The sequence below is a fragment of the Sorex fumeus genome, unplaced genomic scaffold (assembly GCF_029834395.1).
Source record: "Sorex fumeus unplaced genomic scaffold, SorFum_2.1 ptg000177l, whole genome shotgun sequence".
Lineage (NCBI taxonomy): Eukaryota > Metazoa > Chordata > Mammalia > Eulipotyphla > Soricidae > Sorex > Sorex fumeus.
In genome coordinates, this window is record NW_026606234.1 from 1,136,922 (window position 1) to 1,158,655 (window position 21,734).

General features: G+C 60.2%; 1 protein-coding gene across 1 annotated transcript in view; it reads left to right on the forward strand.

The window, feature by feature from the left end:
• Positions 1-16,041, forward strand: part of KIF21A (kinesin family member 21A) — a 57,957-nt gene extending 41,916 nt beyond the window's left edge. Inside the window, exons 24-36 of the mRNA XM_056107777.1 lie at positions 376-396; positions 3,954-4,014; positions 4,175-4,229; positions 5,057-5,265; positions 5,620-5,727; positions 6,837-6,950; positions 10,031-10,167; positions 11,020-11,200; positions 11,307-11,471; positions 12,794-12,911; positions 13,654-13,824; positions 14,514-14,713; positions 15,181-16,041. Of these exons, the coding sequence (XP_055963752.1) occupies positions 376-396; positions 3,954-4,014; positions 4,175-4,229; positions 5,057-5,265; positions 5,620-5,727; positions 6,837-6,950; positions 10,031-10,167; positions 11,020-11,200; positions 11,307-11,471; positions 12,794-12,911; positions 13,654-13,824; positions 14,514-14,713; positions 15,181-15,274 (1,634 nt within the window). The 3' untranslated portion in view covers positions 15,275-16,041. The remainder of the gene's footprint in view (positions 1-375; positions 397-3,953; positions 4,015-4,174; positions 4,230-5,056; positions 5,266-5,619; positions 5,728-6,836; positions 6,951-10,030; positions 10,168-11,019; positions 11,201-11,306; positions 11,472-12,793; positions 12,912-13,653; positions 13,825-14,513; positions 14,714-15,180) is intronic.
• Positions 16,042-21,734: the final 5,693 nt, after the last annotated feature.

Consider the following 21,734-nt stretch of genomic DNA (forward strand, 5'->3'; position numbering starts at 1 on the left):
CCCTGGCGCGGCGCCGGTGCGGGCCACAGCGCTGGGCCGGCTCATTGGCTTGCATGCATAGGTTGGGGGGGGTGAGTGGGGGGTCCTGTGCCGGGAACGTGTTCCCCACCCAAAAAGGCCGGCTTAGACCCGTTCGCCGCCAGTTTTGTGGATGCACCAGAGGCACCGAGTTTCTAAGTGAGCTGCTTAAATGGAATGGGATTTATTTCGTTCCCCGTCCCCTCACCACCTCACTAGCGGTTTCCGAAGAGCGCTTGCTGTGGCGCTCTTGTAAGCTCGTACAACACTGCATGCTCGTGTTTGATGTGGGAGCCCTGACTCGGCCCCGTGTTGACAGAATATCGCTTTTGTTTCCCTCTGCTGTTATTTGCACAGATCTAGATAGCGTGCCCGTAGGTAAGTACGGCCAGCTTCCCGCGTACCCCACGGCTGCATGGATCACTAATTGTTCGTGAACACTAATTGTGGCACATTGTGCTTCTAGCACTCTCACTGGCAGCCACCTGGTTTTCGCATGGTCTTCTTAAGATGTTTTCATGACCACACATACTAAATTTGTGTTTTTCTCGCACATCCCTGATCTAAAAGTTCTCAGTGTCCAGAGGCTCCAGCTTACCTCCGTGTTCTCTCTCATTTTCTGCGCTCTGGATTCATGAATTCTTCTCTCGTTTCTTGCAAGAAAACATGGAGCGAAGATGCCTTCTTAACTCTGAAATTACCATTTGCATCACAGAGATTCTTGGCTGCGTGTTTGCATGGTTCTTAGCCATTACTAGTGTTCGATAAGATGAAGCTGCAGGATTTTGCGGGGAGTCTGGGGTCCGTGGCTGTCACCGTGCCGGGTCATTTTACAGACGTGGCTCTAGGTTGGCACCTCTCGCGTGACTGTCCTCCCCTGGGAGCTGGCCGTGGTCCTGGGGCTTCCGAGGATGTTTAGGCCTCGAGGGAGGACTTTCCTGAAGGAGGTGGAGCAGTATCACTTCATCACTGTGCCCCGACTGCCCTTTCCTGCCAGATCTCACACGCTTGAGTTTTCCACATGCCGGTGCTTGGGGGAGGCTGGAAGGAGGGGATGGGGCGTTCCCCTGAGTGGGAGGAGCCATCCGTGACCCGGAACGTGCTTGAGAAGCCTTGGATGGCCGATGCCTGGGGACTTGGGCTGCGTGGTAACGGGCACCTGCAGACAGCACTTTCCTGGGATGCTGGGGCTCCCTTCCTCGAGCCTCCCCTGCACCCCGAGTCTCCTCCTGCCTCAGGCTCAGCCTGTGCAAATCACCATTCTCCTCTCACCCAGGGCTTTCACTGGGGAGCACTCAGGCTTTTGCTGGGGAGCACTCAGGGCTTTCAGCGGGGAGCAGACAGCATTTTCACTTGGGAGCACTCGAAGCCTTCACTGGGGAGCACTCAGGGCTTTCACCTGGGAGCACTCAGCCTTCACTGGGGAGCACTAAGAGACTTCACTGAGGACACTTGGCTTTCACCTGGGAATACTTGGGGCTTTAATCTCAGAGCACGCAGAAACTTAACTGGGGAGCGCTCAGAGCCTTGCTGGGGAGCACTCAGGGCCTCAATGGGGAGCACTAAGGGCTTTCACCTGGGAGCACTCAGCCTTCACTGGGGAGAACTCAGGGCCTTCACCTGGGAGCATTCAGCCTTCACTGGGGAGCACTCAGAGACTTCACCGAGGAGAACTTGACTTTCACCTGGGAATACTCAGGGCCTATGGGGAACAAACAGGGCCTCACTGGGGACCACTCAGCTGTCACTGGGGAGCACTCAACGCCTTACTGGGGAACACTCAGCCTTCGCTGGGGAGCACTCAGGGTTCTTACTTGGGAGCACTCTAAGCCTTCGCTGGGGAGCATTCAGGACTTTTCTTTCTGTCTGTACTTCCTTAGTTTTTCCTTGCTGTCCTCTTGCATGGGGCTCCCTGTGTTGGCCCAGTCTGGACACTTGAAGGCCCCGAGTTCGGAGTATGTGCATTAAGGGGAAGCATCCTGGAGACAGTGTTGGTCTTCTCAGGGGAACACAGGGCGTCGGGGGACCTCCCACCCATCCCTGGGAGCTCGCAAACTTCCTGGGATGGAAATGTGGGGTCCGGACCTGTGAGGCCCGTTCAACCTCGGGTGACTTTTCTCTGTAGACTTGGCCGCACGCATGTCAGCAGGAGATCCTCACATGTGCATTATACAGAGTCTGTGAGCGCTGTGAGCCACCATGCCTGCCGTGGGACACGCTGGGGACACACTGGGGCACGTGGGGCACAGGACCCCGGGACACACGGAGCATGGGACATATGACGGACAGGACCCACGGGACACATGGGCATGGGGTGTATGGGGGAAGGACACACAGGACACACGCGGGGTGTCTGAGTGACAGCGGCCTCTAAGCACCTCGGGCTTCGTGGCTTGGACTCCTCTCTGGCAGTTGTGTAGACACAACTCAGCACGTGGAGTGGGTGCTCTGCTTGGCACTCTGTGTAGACACCACTCGACACTGTGGATCCTAAAACTCGGCCCTTTGGCCTGTTCCATTCAGGCATCCTGAGCAGCTTTGCTGGTGCAGGGGACTGGGGAGAAGCCACAGGGAGGATCCCCGGGCAGGGCTGGCCAGCCGAAAGCCGGTCAGCAGGGATGGGGGGTCAGCGGTGTCTGCAGGGCTGCCCGGCCGTGTGCATGCCCAGACCTCTGTGTGTGGTACGGAACTGTCCTCGTCCAGACACGGACCTTGTCCCGATACTGTCCTAGTTGGACACTGTCCTGGACGACCATGGTCCCAACACTGTTCTCCTGCCGCATTGTTCTAATTGACGCTGTCCCAGTCAGGCACCATCCTCGTCAGACACTCCCCCAGTCAGACGCTGTCCCAGTCAGTCATGGTCCCCGCCCCATCACTGCCCTTGTCCCGTCACTGTCCCCGTCCCGTCACTGCCTTCCATCCTGGGCTGCGTTGGTCCCTGCAGACCGTCTCCTTAGTCCTGCTCGGGACCCCTGTCTCTGCTCTCTTCCCTCACACTCCTCCCTGAGGTGGGGCAGCTCAGGGAGGCTGGACACCTGTGGGATGACAGAGCCACATGGTCAGACGCCTGAGCGGTGCCGGGGTCCCAGTGAGGCTTCTCATCTGCTGCCTTCGTGTGTTGCCAGAGCTCCGTGCGTGCGTGCGTGTTTGTGTGTGTGTGTGTTGGCGAGACCCTGTGAGCTTGCTGCCCCAGCTCTGTCCATGTGGCCATGACCCACGCCTGGCTGGGTATGCACGTCCTCTCCGTCCTCTCCCGGTCACCCTGTTCCACCCTCCGCACCTGCTGCCCTCCCCATCTCCCTGTACCCTTCTCCCCTCCCTCCCGCTCCCCCATGCTCCCTTCCCCTCCAGCATCCCCCTCTCCTCCCCTTCTCCCTCCCTCCCCCTTCCCCATCCTCCCCTGCCCCTCTCCCCTCCCTTTCTCCCTCTCTCCCTCTCCCCTTCCTCCCCACCTCCTCCCTTCCCCTCCCTCCCCCTTCTCCTTCTTCCCCTCCCGTCCTGCCCACCCAACCCCTGCTGCCTGAGGCCCTCTGCTCTGGGCGCTGCTGCATGCCCCGTCCTCTGGCACCCGCGGGTGCTGCATGCTGCTTGGAGCCTCACTCTAGACTGAGGGGCGCAGGCGCTGCCCCCAGCTTCCCCGGTAGGCCCGGAGGCTTCACGGCTGCAGGGAGGCGTGTTGCCGCTGACTCCGTCTTGTCTGGGGCTCGCGCTCACTGGCCTCCGCTCCTCCTACTCTGAACGTTTCGTTCCTCCCTCCACCTAGGACACGCTGCAGGGCGTTTCTTAGAAGGCCCACACGTCTCTCCTGCCGGGTGTCCAGTCCCAGGGCCGTGCGGAGGCACTGGGTGGGGTGTGTCGGTCTCACGTCCCCGTCCCCCTCCCGCCACGGCCAGGCCTGTGGCTCTGACGGCCGTTCTGCACGGTTCTTCCAGAAAACGCCGAGGACAGCACGGACGAGGACGCGCCTCTGAACAGCCCGGGGTCCGAGGGGAGGTAGGGACAGGGAGGGCGTGGGCGGACGGTGGGGGGCGGGGAGCCAGGGAGTGGCCAGGAGCCAGGGTCTGAGCTCCACCTGTTGGGAGTCAGCGCTGGGTCAGTGCCGCCCCTGCCGGTGCCCGGCGAGCCTGCCCTCACCCGGCGTGTTTGCGTGCAGCTCACTGTCGTCAGACCTGAGGAAGCTGTGTGGAGAGGTGACCCCCAAGAACAAGGTGAGGCCCCCCCCACTCCCCGTCCCACTCTGCGGTCCCCTCCCTCCAGTCCTCAGGGTCCTGCCTGCATGGGCTGCCTGGGTGGGGCACGGGAGGGGGCCAGGCCTGCAGGCGGCTGCCCTGCTGTGCTGTGGGAAGGGGCAGCTCAGCCGGGCCTGAAACCACGCACCCAGAGCAGTGCCGGGACAGGGACCGAGGGCAGGGCAGCTGCTGCCGGACAGGATGGCGGGAGGCAGGGCTGTGCTCCCCAAGTGCCGGCGCACGGCAGCGTCCGTCCCAGAACTGAGGGGGTCTGAGGGCTGCCCGCCTCCCAGACTCAAGCTCCAGCCGGTGACTCACCCTCCGGCCGGTGGTGCAGGGGTACTGGCTGTCCTCAGCACCCGGGCTGAGCTCAGCTGCCACTGTGCTGGGTTTCGGGCACAAGGTCTGTGCATGGGGTCAGGACCCCTGGAGGGCTCGTGGGGCTGAGGGTGGGCTGGCGAGGCCCGCTGAACCAGGCTCGAGGGGGTCAAAGGCGGGAAGGGGCCGGCTGGCCTGGGCTCATTTGCTCCTCCTTTGCTTTGTGAACTGCGGGGGCCGTGAGGTCGTCTGCCCTGGTCCCCAGGCCCTGCCTGGCCACCTGCCAGTGTGCCTGGGACACACTCCTCGGCGGGCCCCCAACTCCCCAAGCCTCAGTTTCCCCAGTTGCGTGTTGTGCTGATGAGTGTGTGTGTGCGTGTGTGCGCGCGCGCGTGTGCTCTCTGAGTGTCCCCGGCAGCCCTCAGGACTCCCACACCCTGGGCCACCTGCCCCTGTCCTGATGCTCGTCCTGGCCCTTGTTCCCGCAGGCGCGACGCCGGACCACCACGCAGATGGAGCTGCTCTACGCGGACAGTGAGGGGCCGGGTGACTCAGGCACGGGCGAGGCCGGCTCACCCAGCCCCCTGGCGCCTGTGGCCGAGGGGCAGGACTCGGGCCTGAGGGCCGAGAGCAGGGGCCCGTCCTCACGGGAGAAGGAGCTCCCCTCCCCCACCGGCCCCTCCACCAAGGCAGGCCTGTGAGTCCAGCCCCGCTGACCGCTCTCCACAGGGGTGGCCGCGTGCCTGCTCCCCTCGGGCTCTGCCTCTCAGCCGCTGGCCGCAGGCCTGGCTCTCAGGGTGAGGCAGGGTGGAGCTGCCGGCCGGCCTCCATGGCTTGGGGGAGGGGCACAAGCTGTGGCCCTGTGATGTGGGGTCAGGGGGCAGACAGAGTGGACGGGGAGTGGTGGGGAGGCATACCCTAGAGCCAGGCTTTGTGGTGTGCACTCCGCTCTGGGTGTGTGTGTGTGTGTGTGTGTGTGTGTGCGTGTGCACGCGCGCGCACTCCCTGGCACTCCCAGTTGCAGAATTAACTGACTCTTCTTCCATTTCAGCTCCCGGCAATCATCGCTGTCAGAAAAGAGGATTCCGGAACCTTCCCCCATTGCCAAGAGGAAGGCGGCCGAGAAAGCAGAGGCGGTCAAGGCCAAGGAGCAGAAGCAGTGAGTGTCGCCCCACACAGGTCTGAGGGCTGGTCAGTGGGTGGGGGGACACTGATTAGCAAGGGATACTGGTAGCTAGGTGACACTGGTCATTGGGGGACACTGGTCAGTTTGAGGACACCGGTCAGGTTGGGGGACACTGGTCAGTTTGGGAACACTGGCCAGTTTGGGGGACACTGGTCAGTTGGGGGACACTGGTCAGTTGGGGGGGACATTGGTCAGTTGGGGGGACACTGGTCAGTTGGGGGATACTGGTCAGTTGGGGGGACACCGGTCAGCTTGGGGGACACTGGTCAGTTTGGGGGACACTGGTCAGTTGGGGACACCGTTCAGTTGGGGGGACACTGGTCAGTTGGGGGACACTGGTCAGTTGGGGGGGACATTGGTCAGTTGGGGGGACACTGGTCAGTTGGGGACACTGGTCAATTGGGGGACACTGGGCAGTTTGGGGGACACTGGGCAGTGGGGGCCAACCTGGCCAGCTGGCCTCTTGCCTGGACGTCGGTGCAGCCTTCTTCCTGGCCGTGCCCGTGCTTGGTCCCGGTGTGCTGTGGTGAGCGAGAGGTGCGCGAGTCTTTCCTGGAAATCCTCTAGAACTGTCCTGAGCTTGGGACCTGCGCGGGGGCAGTCCGGGCGCCGTGAGGCCCGCGCGGTCCCCCTGCTGGCCGTCCTGCGTGGTTCTCTGGCTCGCTCACCCCGCTCCGCTGTGAGAGGCCTCGGGCCGGGCTGTGCCGTGGGCGGTGGGGCAGCCCTGTGCCGCGCTTGCGCCAGCTTCTTGCCGGTGCCCGTGTGGAGGTGCCCTGGTTCCCGGTGTTGGCTCAGGGCACTGGCACCTGACTCAGCTCTGCTGCCGCTGCCTGCTGTGGGGGTCCTTGGTCGCGCGTGTCATGGGCGCCACGTGGGGGTCCCGGGGCGACCCTACTTCGCCCCAGAGTCTGCGGGCGTCGCCCCAGACTTCTGCCAACAGCGCGTGGCCACTGCAGCCCAGTCCAGGGGAGGTGTCGCTGCTTTGTCACCCTTAGGTGGCGGGTGTGCCGGGGGACACGTTCAGAGTGGTCAGTGCCAGGTGGAATTTCTGGAACCGCGTGTGATCTTCTCTTCTCCCGCAGCTCCGAGGCGAGCCTCTCGCCCCCTCCCTCCCCGCCCAGCCGGCCCTGTAACGAGCTGAATGTCTTTAAGCGCCTCGCTGGGCCTCAGGGAAGTGCCACGGCTCCGCAGGATAAGTAAGTGGGCGGGGAGAGGCCCCAGTGCGCAGTAGAACCCAGTTTCCCACCGACCTCTGCCTCCCTCCCCGTCTGCCTCTCTCTCCCCGCGAGCGTGGGCCTCATGTGGATTCACCTTCCTGGGGGTCTCGGCTGCCACGGGAGGCGTCTGGCCCCCGCCCGGGATGGAGCATGTTCCTGGCAGTGGCCGTGGCGGTGTGTCTCGGTCATGGCCGACCCACCGCCAGAACCTCCAGGGCAAAGTTCAGGGAAGGAGCCTCTGGGGCAAGGTAGGATGGGGAGCACCGGGGTCCGTGGCACGAAGTCTGAGGTGAGAGAGAGAAAGAGAGTTCTCGGCGCGCCGGGGCCCTGCAGAAAGCTCACAGGTGCTGGCTGTGTCATCCTCACCACCAAGGGCTCTCAGTGCGTCGTGCTCGGAGCCTCTGACCGGGAGGGACTCGTGTCATCGTGAAATGATTCCTGGTTTTCTGATTTTGGGGTGGGATTCTTGCTTAGGCTGTCACACAGCGGGGCCGGCGTGTGGCTGGGAGGTGGACGCGTGTGTCCTTGGGCAGGGCGTCCACTGGCCGAGCAGGGAGAGTGTCTGTGAGGCCGGCCACGCCCTCGCCCGCTCTGCACCTGCTCCCGGTGCTGTGTGTGTGGGTGGCCATGCTGGTCCCTCCCTCCTGGCCGAGCCCCTCTGTGTTCCTTGGCAGGGTCCCTGTGCCGGCCAAAGCCCCAGCTGTCAGGGACCCCCTAGTGGAGCTGCTTCCTGCTTCTGAGGTGGGTCAGTGTTGCCCCAGCAGTTTGCCGTCAAGGTGCAATGGCAGCATCAGCAGTCAGGGCAGGTCTGCCTGGCCGCAGCCCTCGGGAGCGATGGACCCCATGGAACAGTGTCGGGGGTCCCGTCACTGCTGTGTGCGGGAACGCCGCCATCTGGGGCGAGAGCCCGGGGGCGGGGGGAGGGGACGTGTCTGCTGCCATCCCCGAGGACGTGCCTGTTCCCTGCTCGTCACGTGGCTCAGGGCTGGACCCGACCTGCGCTCACGGCGTCGTCAGACCTCCCTGGTGCAGCCTCGTGCCCGGACCCCTGAACTGGGCCGCCCTCTGCGCGCCCTCCAGCAGGTTCTCCCATCCACCCAGGGTGCGGGTGGGCTGTGTGATGCGGGGCCTGGTTTCCCTTCTGTCTGTGACTATTCCCTCTCCGAGGACTTATGCTCTGTACACACTGACCCCGGGGAGGTTTGCTCCGTTTTGAGGATTCCCCAGGCCTCGGCCTCGGCCTGTTCTTTCATCCAAGGGCTGTTCCTTGTGGAGTCACCAACGAGGAGAGCGGGGAGCCGCGAGGGACGTTGGCCTTGGGGTCTCTCTGGCTCTCCTGGCCGGGAGGAGCGGCCTCTGCGACAGGAGGGAGGCTTGGAGGCCTGAACCCCAGGGGCGTGCGCCTTCCAGTGGGGGACGGAGACCCAAGGGAGCTGGGCAGCACCCAGACCGCCTGCTGCCTGTTAGCGGGACCTTCTCCCAGGGGTGCCCAGAGTGGCTCCTGCCGCATTCAGGCTGCATACCAGACTTCCCTCTGCAGCCCCGTGCTGGAGTGTGTGCGTGTGAGCACACGGGTGCATGCATGCTTAAGAGTTGTGTGGGTGTTCGTGGGTGGGTGCAGCGTGTGTGTGTGCATGCCTGTCAGTGTGTGCACGTGTGCGGGAGGACCTGCCTCTGCTCACTGTGGCTGTCAGGAGTTGTGGCTCCCCCAGCCACCGGGCCATTCTCTCACGTTCCCTGCAGCCTGTGTGGCAGGCCAGGGGCTGCTTCTGGTGTTCCCTTGCCCAGCGCTGCTGGCAGGGGCCTCCATTGGCTCCTGACCGCTGGGGACGGGATGTGCAGACGAGGAGCCTGCCACCACCCATCTCTGCGTCTCCCGGATGGGACTGATGAGCCCTCCTGCGGGCGCGGCCCCGACCCCTGCCAGCCCCACCACACTCCCAGCTTGGCCGTAGTTGCCTCTGCCATTCTGTGAGGCTCTGGTAGGATGGCCACGTCCACGCCAGGCTCCCCACGGGCTTCCCTAGTGTGACCTGGGGTGTAGCGGGGCCAGGGGCCGCTCTGCTCCGGGTCATCCACCCAAGGCCCTGTCCTGTTGAATCAGACTTTACTCCCAGGCCTGGTCGTCCGGCCACTTCCCACGCCTCTGCAGTGCACCAGTCACCTGGGCAGGGGCAGAGGGACCGAGGGCGAAGCTGTGGCCTCCTGCTCCTGGCAGGAGCATGTCACCAGCCCACAGGACATTTCCCGAAACATCCTCGGGTGGAGCCCCCAACCTGCTTGTGGCGAGTGGCTAGTCAGAGACCCCTGGGCATGGCAAGGGGCGGGGGGTCTCACTGCAAGATGTCCCTGTAGGGCCTAAACCCTTCCCCCTCCTCCCGTTTCTCAAACCCCCCTTTTTGCCTGCCTTGTGGGAAGGGGCGTGGAGCCACGTGAGGCAGCCGGGCTGCGTCCCATCCCGGGCGTCTGCTCTGTGGGGTCTTTGCTGCTGCGGCCTGAGGGTCTCCTTGCCGGGAAGGTGGAAGTGGCGGTGCTGAGTGACCCGGGTTCCTGTCCTGTATCTTGCTCCAAACCCCGTTTTCTCTCTGCTCTCAGAAGCTCCTGACGGGAGGGGCCAGCACGGCCCAGCCTCTCCCGTGGATGGTCTCAGGGCCCAGTGCTGTCTTGCAGGACGGTCCCCGATCACTGGGCCGGGTGCCTTTCCCTGGAGGCAGCACCCCTGTGCAGACCCTCACTCCTTGTGATTGTTGGTGGTTCCCTTGGGTTTTGCGGCTCCCTGCACCATCCCGCGTGGCTGTGGGTCTCTTTCTGGGGTGGGGGCAGGCCGGGGGGCACAGGCTGTCCACACTGCAGGGTGTTTGCCTGCTTGATCCCACGGGCTGTGTCAGGACTCACCCGTCCTGCAGTTCCTGAGGTGATTCTCTGGCGTCTGGACACCTTTGGGCTTTGCCTGTCTCTGGGTTCATTGTGTGCCTGTCGTGGCCTTGGCGAGAGCCCGTGACACTGCAGAGTGGACGTCGTACTGACTGTGAGCGCCTCTGACCCCTGTGTCCCCCCAGGGGCGTCATCAACCCGTTTCCCGCTGCCAGAGGCTCCCGAGGGGCCCCGCTCCAGTGTGTGCAGGTGGCTGAGGGCCACACGAAGGCCGTGCTCTGTGTGGACAGCACCGACGACCTGCTCTTCACTGGCTCCAAAGGTGTGTGGTACGCGGCAGAGTCCAGCGCCCTGACCCCAGCAGGCTTTGTCGGTCTGGCGCTGGGACAGGCCACACAGAGTGGCCCCTACCCTGGGTGGGCTCCTCCCAGCCCCGTGATCAGGCACGGAAGCCCAGTGGGTGGCGCCTTACTAGCCAGCACTTGGGTTCGAATGTGAGACAGTCAGTGGAGTAAGTGGGCGGGGGCCCCGCAGACTCGGTGAGAGGGACTTGGGCCTTCTGGGGAGGGTCCCCATCCCCAGCAGGGGAGCGGGGCTGATGCCGGCTGCTAGCCCGAGCTGCAGGGCTGTGGGAGGTGGAGCAGCAGCATCGGGGCAGGCAGTGAAACCGCCCCAGGAGCCCATGCGGGCGGGGGCGGGGGGGGGGGCGGCACTTGGGCCTGTGGTGGGATCTGGCTCAGGAAGGAAAGTCTGGGGTGCCCAGGGGGCACGGGAGACCAGGAGAAGCCCCGCAGCATGGCCTGCCCTGAGGAAGCCCCCAGGCCTCCAGGAAATCCCCCTCTTGGACACTGTGTGTGGCCCGTGGCAAAGCGGCTGAATGTTTGGGCTCAGGAGAGCGACCACAGTGCCCACTGACCAGGAGGGTGTGTGGGCTAGGGCGGGGAGAGGGAGGTGGTCCAGGCAGAACCTTCCAGAAGGCCAGTCCAGGACAGACCTGGGCTCAGGGCAGCTGGACGTGACTTGGTTCACCCCATCTGCTCGCTGCTGCCCGGGGACTCCGCTCCACGCCGCACGGAGCCGTCTCTGTTCCTGGGGTGACTGCTTCTCGGGGGAGGGGGCGTCGTGCCCATCCTCCCCACACACAGCACCCCGATGTGCCTGCCTTGTGTTTCAGATCGAACCTGCAAGGTGTGGAACCTGGTGACGGGCCAGGAGATCATGTCGCTGGGCGGCCACCCCAGCAGCGTGGTGTCCGTGCGGTTCTGCCCCTACACCAGCCTGGTCTTCACCGCGGCCACGTCCTATGTGAAGGTGTGGGACATCAGGGAGTCGGCCAAGTGTCTCCGCACGCTGACGTGAGTGGTGGGCCCCGCGCTGGGCGCCAGGCAGCTGCTGGACATGCTGGGCACCCCTGCCAGCTGACCTCTGATCTCCGACCTCTGCCCTCTGCCCCCTGCCCAGGTCTTCCGGTCAGGTCACGCTCGGGGACACCTGTGTCTCCAGCACCAGCCGCACGGCCGCCCTCCCCTCGGGAGAGAACCAGATCAACCAGATCGCCCTGAACCCCACGGGCACCTTCCTCTACGCGGCGTCGGGCAACACCGTCCGCATGTGGGACCTGAAGAGGTAGGTCAGCGCCACTCACTGCACATGTGTGGGCACGCGGGAGCCAGGACACCTGGGGGCACACACGGGAGCCAGGATGTGCGTGGGCACACGGAGTCAGGGCACACATGTGGACACAAGGAGTCAGGGCATGTGTAGGCACATGGAAGTCAGGACACACAAGGGCACGTGGGAGTCAGGACACATGAGTTGGGGCACCTGTGGGCACATGGGCACATGGCCAGGACATGGATGGGCACATGAAGTGGACCACTGTTTCCTATTTGCACATGGACACGTGGGTACATAGGTGTGTGCATTGTGTTAATGTATGCATGTGTGCACAAACATTGTACAGTGTACACACGCCTCGTGTGCATATGTTTATACACATTTACATATGTGTCTGCTGAAGGCACATTTGCATTTACACATATACACGGGTATATGTGCATGTTGTCATGTGGACACATGTGTGTATTCATGGGTGCAGGCAATGTGTGAGATATGTCCACAAATGGTTATGAACACAGGTGCTCTCATGGTTGTATGTGTGATATGTGCATATATTGTGTATAAACCTATGTGTGCATCTGTGCATACTTATAACAGCAGACACATATATGCCCATAAATAATCAGACACGTGTCTGTTTGTGCACGTATATCCCACACAGTACATGTGTACATATTGGAGTAAATGTCTATATGTGATGTGATGATTTGTCTGCATGTGTGATGTGTGTGCATATGAGATTTGTTTGTGATGTGTACAGGTATATATGCGAAGTTCTACACACGTATTTGTGAAGTGATGTGTGCTTGCCTATGTGTGGTGTGTACGTGTGATATGTGTATATTGTATACACGGTAGACATGAGACATGTGCATGGCATGTCCCTATGAGATGTGCGTTCACGCATGTGAGATGATATGTGAGCCTAATAAGATGATCTTGCTCTTGGTGTTGTGTCTGGTCTTTTAGTGAGTGAATGCCATGCTCGCCAGGTTGGACCGACACGTTAGTCTCGTGTCTGTCACACTCAGGGCTCAGCAGAGGGAGATTCCATGGACTTGAGCCCCATAGGGTGAGCTGGCCATGGAACTCCCTGACCCCTGTGCACTGCCCACACAGCACCAGTGGGTTTGGAATGTTCCTGGCGTCCCTCCACACCCCTCCTCAGAACAAGCAGCAAGGCCCTTGTGTAGTTGGGATTGAAGAGAGTCAGCTGGAGGTGGGGCAGAGGGCGTGGAGACCAGTGAGCACTGTTGGCAGAGTCCCAGTGGTCTGGGTGAGGCTGAGCGCGCGTGCTAAGGCCGTGTTTGGCTTTCCTCCTTTGAAAGGTTTCAGTCTACCGGAAAGCTAACGGGACACTTGGGCCCTGTGATGTGCCTTACCGTCGACCAGATTTCCAACGGACAAGACCTGATCGTCACCGGCTCCAAGGACCATTACATCAAAGTGCGTATGCGGGTGGGGCGGGGAGGGGCGCGGGGAGGGGCACGTCTCACCCCGTTTCTAGCTCGCTGGTCTTCCCGTCGCTGAGTCCCTGATTTTCACTTCCTTGGGGCCGTACCCAGGTGTGCTCAGGGGCTGCTGTGCTGCTTGGCGTCGTGTGGAGGTTCTGGGAGTGGCCCTGGGCTCCTGTGTGCTGAGCTACTGGTCTCCAGACCCAGCCTCGGCCTCGTACCCTCCTGTTGAGTTGTGTAGTTTCTGTGTTTCCTGGAACAGAGGTCTGAGGGGTCTCAGAGGAAGCTCATTTCTGATGACTTTCTGAGAAAGCAGTGCCCTCAGCTTGGGAGCACTGAGAGGGTGGCAGGGAGAGGACGGGCGGGTGTGACGGTGAGAGGAGGGGCGGATGTGAGCAATACCTTGGGGACCTGACATGCAGCAGGGTCACAGACAGTGCAGCACACGTGTGTGTTGCTGGTCCGGAAATGCCATGTGTGCTCTTGCATGGAGACCTGTGCCCTCCAAGCTGCTGTTCAGAGATATTCGGGCAGTTGGAGTCAGCACCCAGGGTTTCAGTGAGCTTAGCAGAGGGTGAGAAAGAAACCCAGTGAGAGTAACATGTGTATGCACGTGTGCATACTGCTCACGGATGTGCATGTGTGTGCATGCACACTCGTGCATGTGTGTATGCCGGAGAGGCAGCTCATTGCTGTGACCGACCTGTGGGGGTGCTGCTTTCTGTTTGGACCAGATGTTTGATGTCACTGAAGGGGCGCTCGGGACCGTGAGCCCCACCCACAACTTCGAGCCCCCACATTACGACGGCATCGAGGCGCTCACCATCCACGGGGACCACCTGTTCAGCGGCTCCCGCGATACCGGCATCAAGAAATGGGACTTAGCCCAGAAGGGCCTTCTCCAGGTCGGCAGAGCCCGGGCTGGGATTCTGGGCCTTCCCCCGGGGCCTGCTCTGCTCCCCTGGAAGCCCCTAGGGGAGTTGCGGGGGCGGGGGCAGCCACACTGCGCCTGGCATGGTCTCCAAGGGCAGCGGTGATGAGCCCTTCAGCTCCAGGAGCAGTCTGGCTCCCTGCCCACGGCAGGCCTCCCGGTCTCTCCCAGTCTCTCCGGGTCTCTCCTGGTCTCTCCTAGTCTCTCCTGGTCTCCCGGTCTCTCTGGGTCTCTCCTGGTCTTTCCGGGTCTCCCAGTCTTTCCTGGCCTCTCCCGATCTCTCCCAGTCTCTCCTGTTCTCTCCCAGTCTCCCGATCTCTCCCGGTCTCCCCCGGGATCTCTCCCAAGTCTCTCCCGGGGTCTCTCCCGGGTCTCTGTTGTCTCTCCCGGTCTCCTGGTCTCTGTCTGTCCCGGGTCTCCCTGGTATCTCTTCAGTCTTCCCCGGAATGCCCAGTGGGGCTCTCCTCTCCCACTGGAGCTGGGTGGCAGCAGGGCAGGTGCTCCAAGTCCGGGAACGCCCCAGGGCTGCGTGCTCTCGGCGGTGCCCGTCTGCTGGTGTGTGTGTGGTGGTGGTGGGGGGGGGGGGGGCCGATTCTCCATCCTGCCCAAGTGCAGGCAGCTGCAGCCCCCTCCAGCTGCCTCCCTCCTCTCTTTCTCTCTCAGCAAGTCCCAAACGCCCATAAGGACTGGGTGTGCGCCCTGGGTGTGCTACCCGGGCCCCCGGCTCTGCTCAGTGGCTGCAGGGGAGGCCTGCTCAAGCTGTGGGACGTGGATACCTTCGCGCCTGTCGGGGAGGTGAAGGCCCACGACAGCCCCATCAATGCCATCTGTGTGAACGCTGCACACGTCTTCACTGCCGCAGAGTACGTCTCGGGGGGAGAGTGGCCGGGCGTGGGCCGAGTTGTGGCTGGTGTGTGGATGCTGCCCCTCTGACCCTGTGTGTACGCGTCTGGCATGTGGACACTGCCCCTCTGACCCCGTGTACATGCGTCTGGTGTGTGGACGCTGCCCACTGGCCCTACTGCATGTCTCCCGGGAGCCTTGTCTCAGAGACTGCCCGGGCCTGCTGTCCCCTCCCTGCCTCCTTGCCCCCAGGTCTTAACCGGTGGGGCGCCAGATCCTGCTCGGGGGCTCCCTGCCTCCTGGCTGGCTCCCACTCGGCCCTGCAGTGTGTGCCCTGGGGGCAGGGGCAGTGGGGGCGCAGGAGCGCGACAGGGTGTGCTCCGGGATCGGGCAGCCCTGCGCCCTCTGGGGCATCCCAGCAGGATGGGCGGCTCCCGGCGCCCCCTCTGCCCACCTCCGCTCATGTCCTCTCCTTGGCCATTTGCAGTGACCGAACGGTGAGAATCTGGAAGGCCCGCGGGGCACAGGACGCGCAGATGTCTGACTCCGGGGACCCAGGGGACGACGGGGCCTGCACCTGACGGTGACCATGGGTCAGCCCTCCTGCTGCCTGGAGCCTCCCGCCAGCCCCGTCCAGCAGGGTCCAGCTGCGTCCACGATCCCAGTAAAGCTGTGTGTCCGCGCTTGCCTGCTCCAGCACGCGTCCGTCTGTCCCGCCCGAGGGCAGCCCAGTGCCTGCCTGTCGCCCAGCGGGTCCAGGCGGGCCTGCGTATGGCCTCCTCAGCCAGGGCACCGTGAGCTCGGCCGGGGGCAGGAGGCGGCTTTGGCGTCGGTGCCCTGGTCTGCCCGGGCCCTGCTTCCCACACCACCACGCCCGCCCTGCGCCCGTGCAGAAGCCCCGAATGCCGCCTCGTCTGCCGTGAGAAACGTCTTGGCTGCTCTGGCAGACAGTTTGGACTGTTTTCCTCTGGAGTTGTTTCTATTTCTCCCTTCTGATTTCGTTTTCATTTGATGGTAGCATTTCTCTTTTTTTATATGCTGCTAAGTCTATTTTGAATACGTGACACGAGCAGAGCTGTGTTGTCTGAGGGGAAAGCTGTGTAAATAGACTGTAAAGAGAACAACATCTCTCACCGAAACTGGATGAAATTTTAAAATACCGTAGACTGGACTTTCCAGAAGGATGTATGATTTATCTGTCTTCTCCATTAATTTGTAAATTCTGAAGATTTAATTTTATGTAGATGATTTAACATTTGGAAATATTGTCGTATGATTTTTTTTTCCCCAGAAAATATTTGCTTGTAAATCAGTGCTTAGCTCAGGCTTAAATAAACATGTCGGTCCGTACCCTTTATATCCTCGCGTTCTTTTTTCTAATCTTGTGACGGGGCCAGTGGCCCTGAGCCTGGCTTCTCTGCACCCATTTCTTCTATTTGTTGATTTGTCTTTCATTTTTAGTGTTTGGCCACCTAGAAGTTACAAGTTATTCATGAGTGGGTTTCAGGCACACAGTGTTTCAGCGCCGATCTCTCGCCAGTGCCCACTTCCCTCCACCTCTACCCCCGCCTCCCATTGCCTCCCACCCACATTGATTTCATGCGTGGCATTTTACTCCCGCTCTGCACTCCTTCCTCTTCCCGGCGGACACTCCCCCCCACCAGAGGTGCTGCTCCCCTCACCCCCGTCTTACCCCCAGATCCCTTGAGACTGCACATACTTCTCCCTGTCTTTCTTGGCTTCCTGGACATGAAATACTCTTGTGAATTTTAAAGGAGGACCTCATCTAGGTCAGCCAGAGAGTAAAGGACTTGGAGGAAAAAATCAGACATAGAATTTAAGGTTTTGAACAAAGATGGTCACGATCACGATCATCCTGTTGTTCGTCGATTGCCTCGAGCAGGCACCAGCAACGTCTCCTTCGTCCTAGCCCTGAGATTTTAAAAAGTGCCGTATTCAAGGCTCTTTCAGGGTTAGGAGAATGAGAACCATCATTGTTACTGGTACTTGGCATATCGGGTACGCCACGGGGAGTTTGCCAGCCTCTGCCGTGTGGGCAGGTTACATTCAGTAGCCTGCCAGGTTGTCCAAAACAAGAATGAGATAATAAGATGTTGTATTTGCAGCCACACGCTTCGGCGTCCGGGACTGGGTTTTATAGTCTCTGGGTCTTGACCGTTGATGGGATTACCCCAGGGCGGGGTGGGGGTGGGCAGTTGGTGGGTGTGACCCCTGCCTACTGGAATTTGTAGGATCTGGGTGGAGGATGCTCAGCCCCGATCCGAGCAGGCTCGGAGATCTCAGCCCCGGGACCTGCATGCCTTTGTTCATCTGCCGGTACCTTCATGCGTGTGGAGAGTGGTCTCAGCATGGTTGTGGCTGGTTCTGGAGGTCTTCGGCTGCCGGGGTTCTGCTCGGGGCGGGGAGGGAAACTCAACCTGCCCCCCTCCAAGGGGCCCCAGCAAGGACAGCCAGGCATGGGGGCGCTGTTCTCTTTCGGGAGCTGGGTTTTATAGTCTCTGGGTCTTGGCCATTGATGGGATTACACAGATGGTAAAGGTGAAAAATCCCATCAGTACCATCCTTGATGACTGGCCTGAGATGAAGGGGTGTGTGTGTGTGTGTGTGTGTGTGTGTGTGGTGTGTAAATGTGCATGTGTCTGCGTACATGTGTACCCGTGTGTGCATGTGACCTGTGTGCACCTGTGTGTACATGCTTACCTGTATATGCATGTGTACCCACATGTATGTGTGTATGTGTGTACCCACATGTGCATGTGTTATGTGTACCCATGTGTGCGAGTGTACCTACGTGTACGTGTTGGTTCTTGTGCCTCTGCACACATGGTGGTAGTGGGGTGAGGGCTGGGCCAGCCAGGCCTCCTGGGCTGTGATCTGACCTGGACCCCAGGTGTTTGCTTATATTTGTGGCTTCCCATCAGTTGTGTCCCCTCTTTGAGTGAATAACTGATAGTTTGCTGCTCGGAGCCCCCCAGGGTGTCTCTGAAGAAGGGGTGAGCCAATGAGTGTTGGTGTCTGAGCCCCTGACCTCAGAAAGCTGCCCTGAGCGGGTGCACCCAGGAACTAGAGATCCAGGCCAAGTTGCCGGATATGGAATCTGGGCCAGCGTGGCTGCAGGCTGGTGGCCATGGAGGTGTCACAGCCCCCCTGGGAATGTTGGCAGATGTGGCTGCAGAGACATGGAAGGCCATGTTCTCAGGCTTCCCAGTCAGGCTGCACTTCCAGCTTCCTCTGGCCAAAGACACTGGTGGCAAGGAGGCGGTCTACTGCTGCAGTGCCAGCCCTAACCACTAGACCATCCCGCTAGTCCACCCGCCCCATCTCCGTACAGGCTGAGCGACTCCCATTTGTTCTCTCTGCCACTGGCCAGCATGTCCTTTCCCTCCTGGCCCTGGGCGAGCTCCTGAAAGCAGTGCACTGACAAGCAAATATATATATGGCTCATGGGGACATGCAGGGGTCAGTCGGCTTTCGAATTGGCCAGGGTCCAGGTCCAGCCCTTCCCACACTGGGACCACCAGGCCTGTCCTAGAGTGGTGCCCCCTTACTCACCTTGGGCGGGGGCTGGGGTCTAGCCTCTAGCTGTGAGCTGGAGAGAGGGCTTCTTGTGTGTAGAGCCTGGATATGAGGCCACCTGGGACAGGGCAGGGGTCCTCATTCCCACTCATACATTCTGTCACACACAGCCCTCATCCATCACTCACACTCATTCCCACACCCATCATTCACCTCACCTAGCTCTGCACCCATTACTTACACTCACCCAACCCTATACCCATCACTCACACTCACCCAGCCCTCACCCATCACTCACCTCACCCAGCCCTGCACCCATCACTCACCACTCACTCGCTCACCAAGTGCTACTTTGCTCCTGAGAGTGGCATGGCTGACCTCAATCAACCTGCGTACAAAGACTCAGAGTGTGGCTGGGCGTGTGCTATGGAAGAGCTGGGAGGTTTTCTCACCCTGGGCAGGTCCCAGCAGGGGAGCAGCAGGGCTGAGTGCGAGGCAGCGGCCTGCACCAGCTCTCCCTGTGGGCCCCTCTCCAGGATGGCCGGGTCATCTCAGCTCGTTCGCTGGAGGAGACCGTCACGAAGAGTGTGGCTGTGAGAGCAGCGTCAGGGTGATGTGGGCACAGCCCTGGACCTGCGGGCTTCTGGGAAGGTTTTGCTGTGGAGAACAGGTCTTTCTGGAACTTTCTCAAAAAGAGGTTTCCAGCAGAGGGCAGCAGTGCCCTGCGCCTGGGCCATCAGCTGGTGGAACACCCTTTGGCAGACTGAAGGTCGGTTCCAGAGAAGAACAGGGGCTCTGACTGCTGGGCCTGGAATGCCCCACGCCCTGGTGGGAGTTCAGCTAGAGGACAGCCCTGGGAAGGGACAAGGGCTGAATTCCGGCAGAAGCCCCTGGCCATCTGGGCTGTATGTGGCGCTGACTGGCTCTGGTGATAAAGGTCCTGGAGGTGGGGGGGGGGGGGGGGGGGCAGAGGTCTGGACTTGCGGTTGGCCAGAGGGAGGCTCAGTGATCTGGAGATTGAGCAGCAGGGGAGGTGTGGGGTGAGAGGTGAATGGTGGTGAGGGGAGAGGTGGGAGCAGCAGCTGGGGCCTTCTGGTCTGGGGGCTCCTATGGGGTGTCTTATGCCGGCCAGGCCACCATCCCCCGCTTCCAGCTCGGGTTTCTGGAAGTTCTGTGTCATCTCTGCTGCAACTGCTGGCTGAGTCCACTGTGGCCTGCTCACTGTCCCCTGCCCCATGTCAACCCTGTCTCCCCAGGCCCTTGTTCCCACTCAGGCATCTCACCCCGTGTTCCTGGCTGAGCTGAAGGACTGGCCTTGGGTTGGTGCAGAACTGGCACTGGAAGGTCACACCTGGTGGTGCTAGGCTGAGCTGGAGCCTGTACAGTGGCCTGGAGGCATTTTCCCTCATGCCCCAAGCCCAGAGAACTCCCAGAATGACCACCAACTGGGAACTCTTTGGTACTATTGCGGCAACATGGGAAGATGCCATTGTTGACAACATTGACGAGGAATAAGATCGACTGGTTCAGCACCTTCATGAATGTGCGAGGAACGCCAAGAGAGAGATAGCCACAAAAAATCGCCTATCTTCGAAAACTCTTGAGCTAATTCGCCAGCGTGGTTTGGCGCATGCCTCAAGCAACCGCAAGCTAATGTCCGAGCTCGCAAAGCAGTGCAGAGATTTGATCAAGGAAGACCTCAAAGAGAGAAGAGCAGAAGTACTGGTAGATGTGGCAGAAGCCGGGAAAAGTATTCATAACGCCCGCCTGTCCTTCGCCAACTACAAGACCAAGATGACTGCCCTCCGACGTCCTGATGGATCCATCACATCCTCCAGAACGGCAATGGAGAAGATTATCCATGACTTCTACTCAAATCTCTTCGACAGCCATGTCCACTTACCGACATACCAAATTCCACAGGATGGATATGTCGTTCCCAACGTTCTCCCTTCTGAAATCCGACACGCCATTTCGTCGGTAAAGAAACAAACAGCACCCGGCCCAGACAAGGTCAGACCTGAACACCTGAAGAACCTGCCGTCAGTACTCATCAATACACTGGCTCGGCTCTTCACTTGCTACCTGTCTGAATGCAAGGTTCCGTCCCAATGGAAAACCAGCAGGACCGTACTACTGTTCAAGAAGGGAGACATCCATGACATTGGCAACTATCGCCCGATCTGCCTATTGTCTGTCATCTCAAGTTGTTCACTCGAGTCATCCTAAATAGGATTGGCAGAACACTAGATGAAGGACAACCATGCGAGCAAGCCGGGTTCCGCAAAGGATTCAGCACCACCGACCATATCCACACGATAACCAAGCTCGTTGAGGTTTCTCGGGAGTTCAAGATGCCGCTCTGTTTAACGTTCATTGATTTAAAGAAGGCCTTTGATTCTGTTGAGACGGAAGCGGTCACTGAACCCCTAGCCAATGAGGGCATTCAAGCCCAATACATCAGGATCCTCCGTGAGCTGTATTGCGGATTCACTACCAGGATCTCACCATTCTACAAAGAAGTGATCGTTGATGTCAAGAGAGGGGTGCGGCAGGGTGATACCATTTCACCGAAACTCTTCAGTGCCACCCTCGAGAACATCATGCGACGACTGGAATGGGAAGGAATGGGAGTGAAGATAGATGGTCGGCAACTACACCACCTCCGCTTTGCTGATGACATTGTTTTAATAACACCAAACATCAGCCAAGCGGCACAAATGCTGGCCGACTTTGACCGTGAGTGTGGAAAGGTAGGACTACAGCTGAATCTTACGAAGACAATGTTTATGAGAAACAGCCTCGTTCCTGATGCCCCATTCGCTCTCAACGGAACGACCATCTCCAAATGCAACAGCTATGTGTACCTAGGTTGAGAGGTCAACATGACAAATGACCTGGCACCCGAGCTGCGCAGGAGGAAGAGAGCGACTTGGAACGCCTTCAAGAACGTTGAAGAAATAGTTAAGAGGACGAAGAACCTCTGGCTCTGGGCACATCTCTTTGATTCCACTGTTCTTCCTGCATTAACATATGCCTCAGAGACCTGGGCCCTACGCAAACAAGATGAGAACGCTATTCAGGTCTCCCAAAGAAGAACAGAAAGAGCTATGCTTGGAATATCACGTTTCACTCAAATGAGAGAGAGAATCCGGAGTTCTGACATCCGTCGACGATCAAGAATCAGGGACGCTGTCTCATTTGCCAAGGTGTCGAAAATCAGATGGGCTGGTCACTAATGAGATTTAAAGACGACCGCTGGACTAGAGCTGTTACCGACTGGATTCCATGGGATGTCAAAAGACCGCGTGTCCGCCCACCTACCAGATGGTCAGACTTCTTCGTCAAGATCATGAACGATCAGTTTGAGGCCCTTCATGTTCCCAGAGTGAACAGATGCCACTGGGCTACACTAGCACACGACAGGGACAAATGGAGACGTTACTGGCGCCCGCTTGAGCAAATCGACAATTGAAGACTAACGGGAAGTTAAGTGATTAAGTG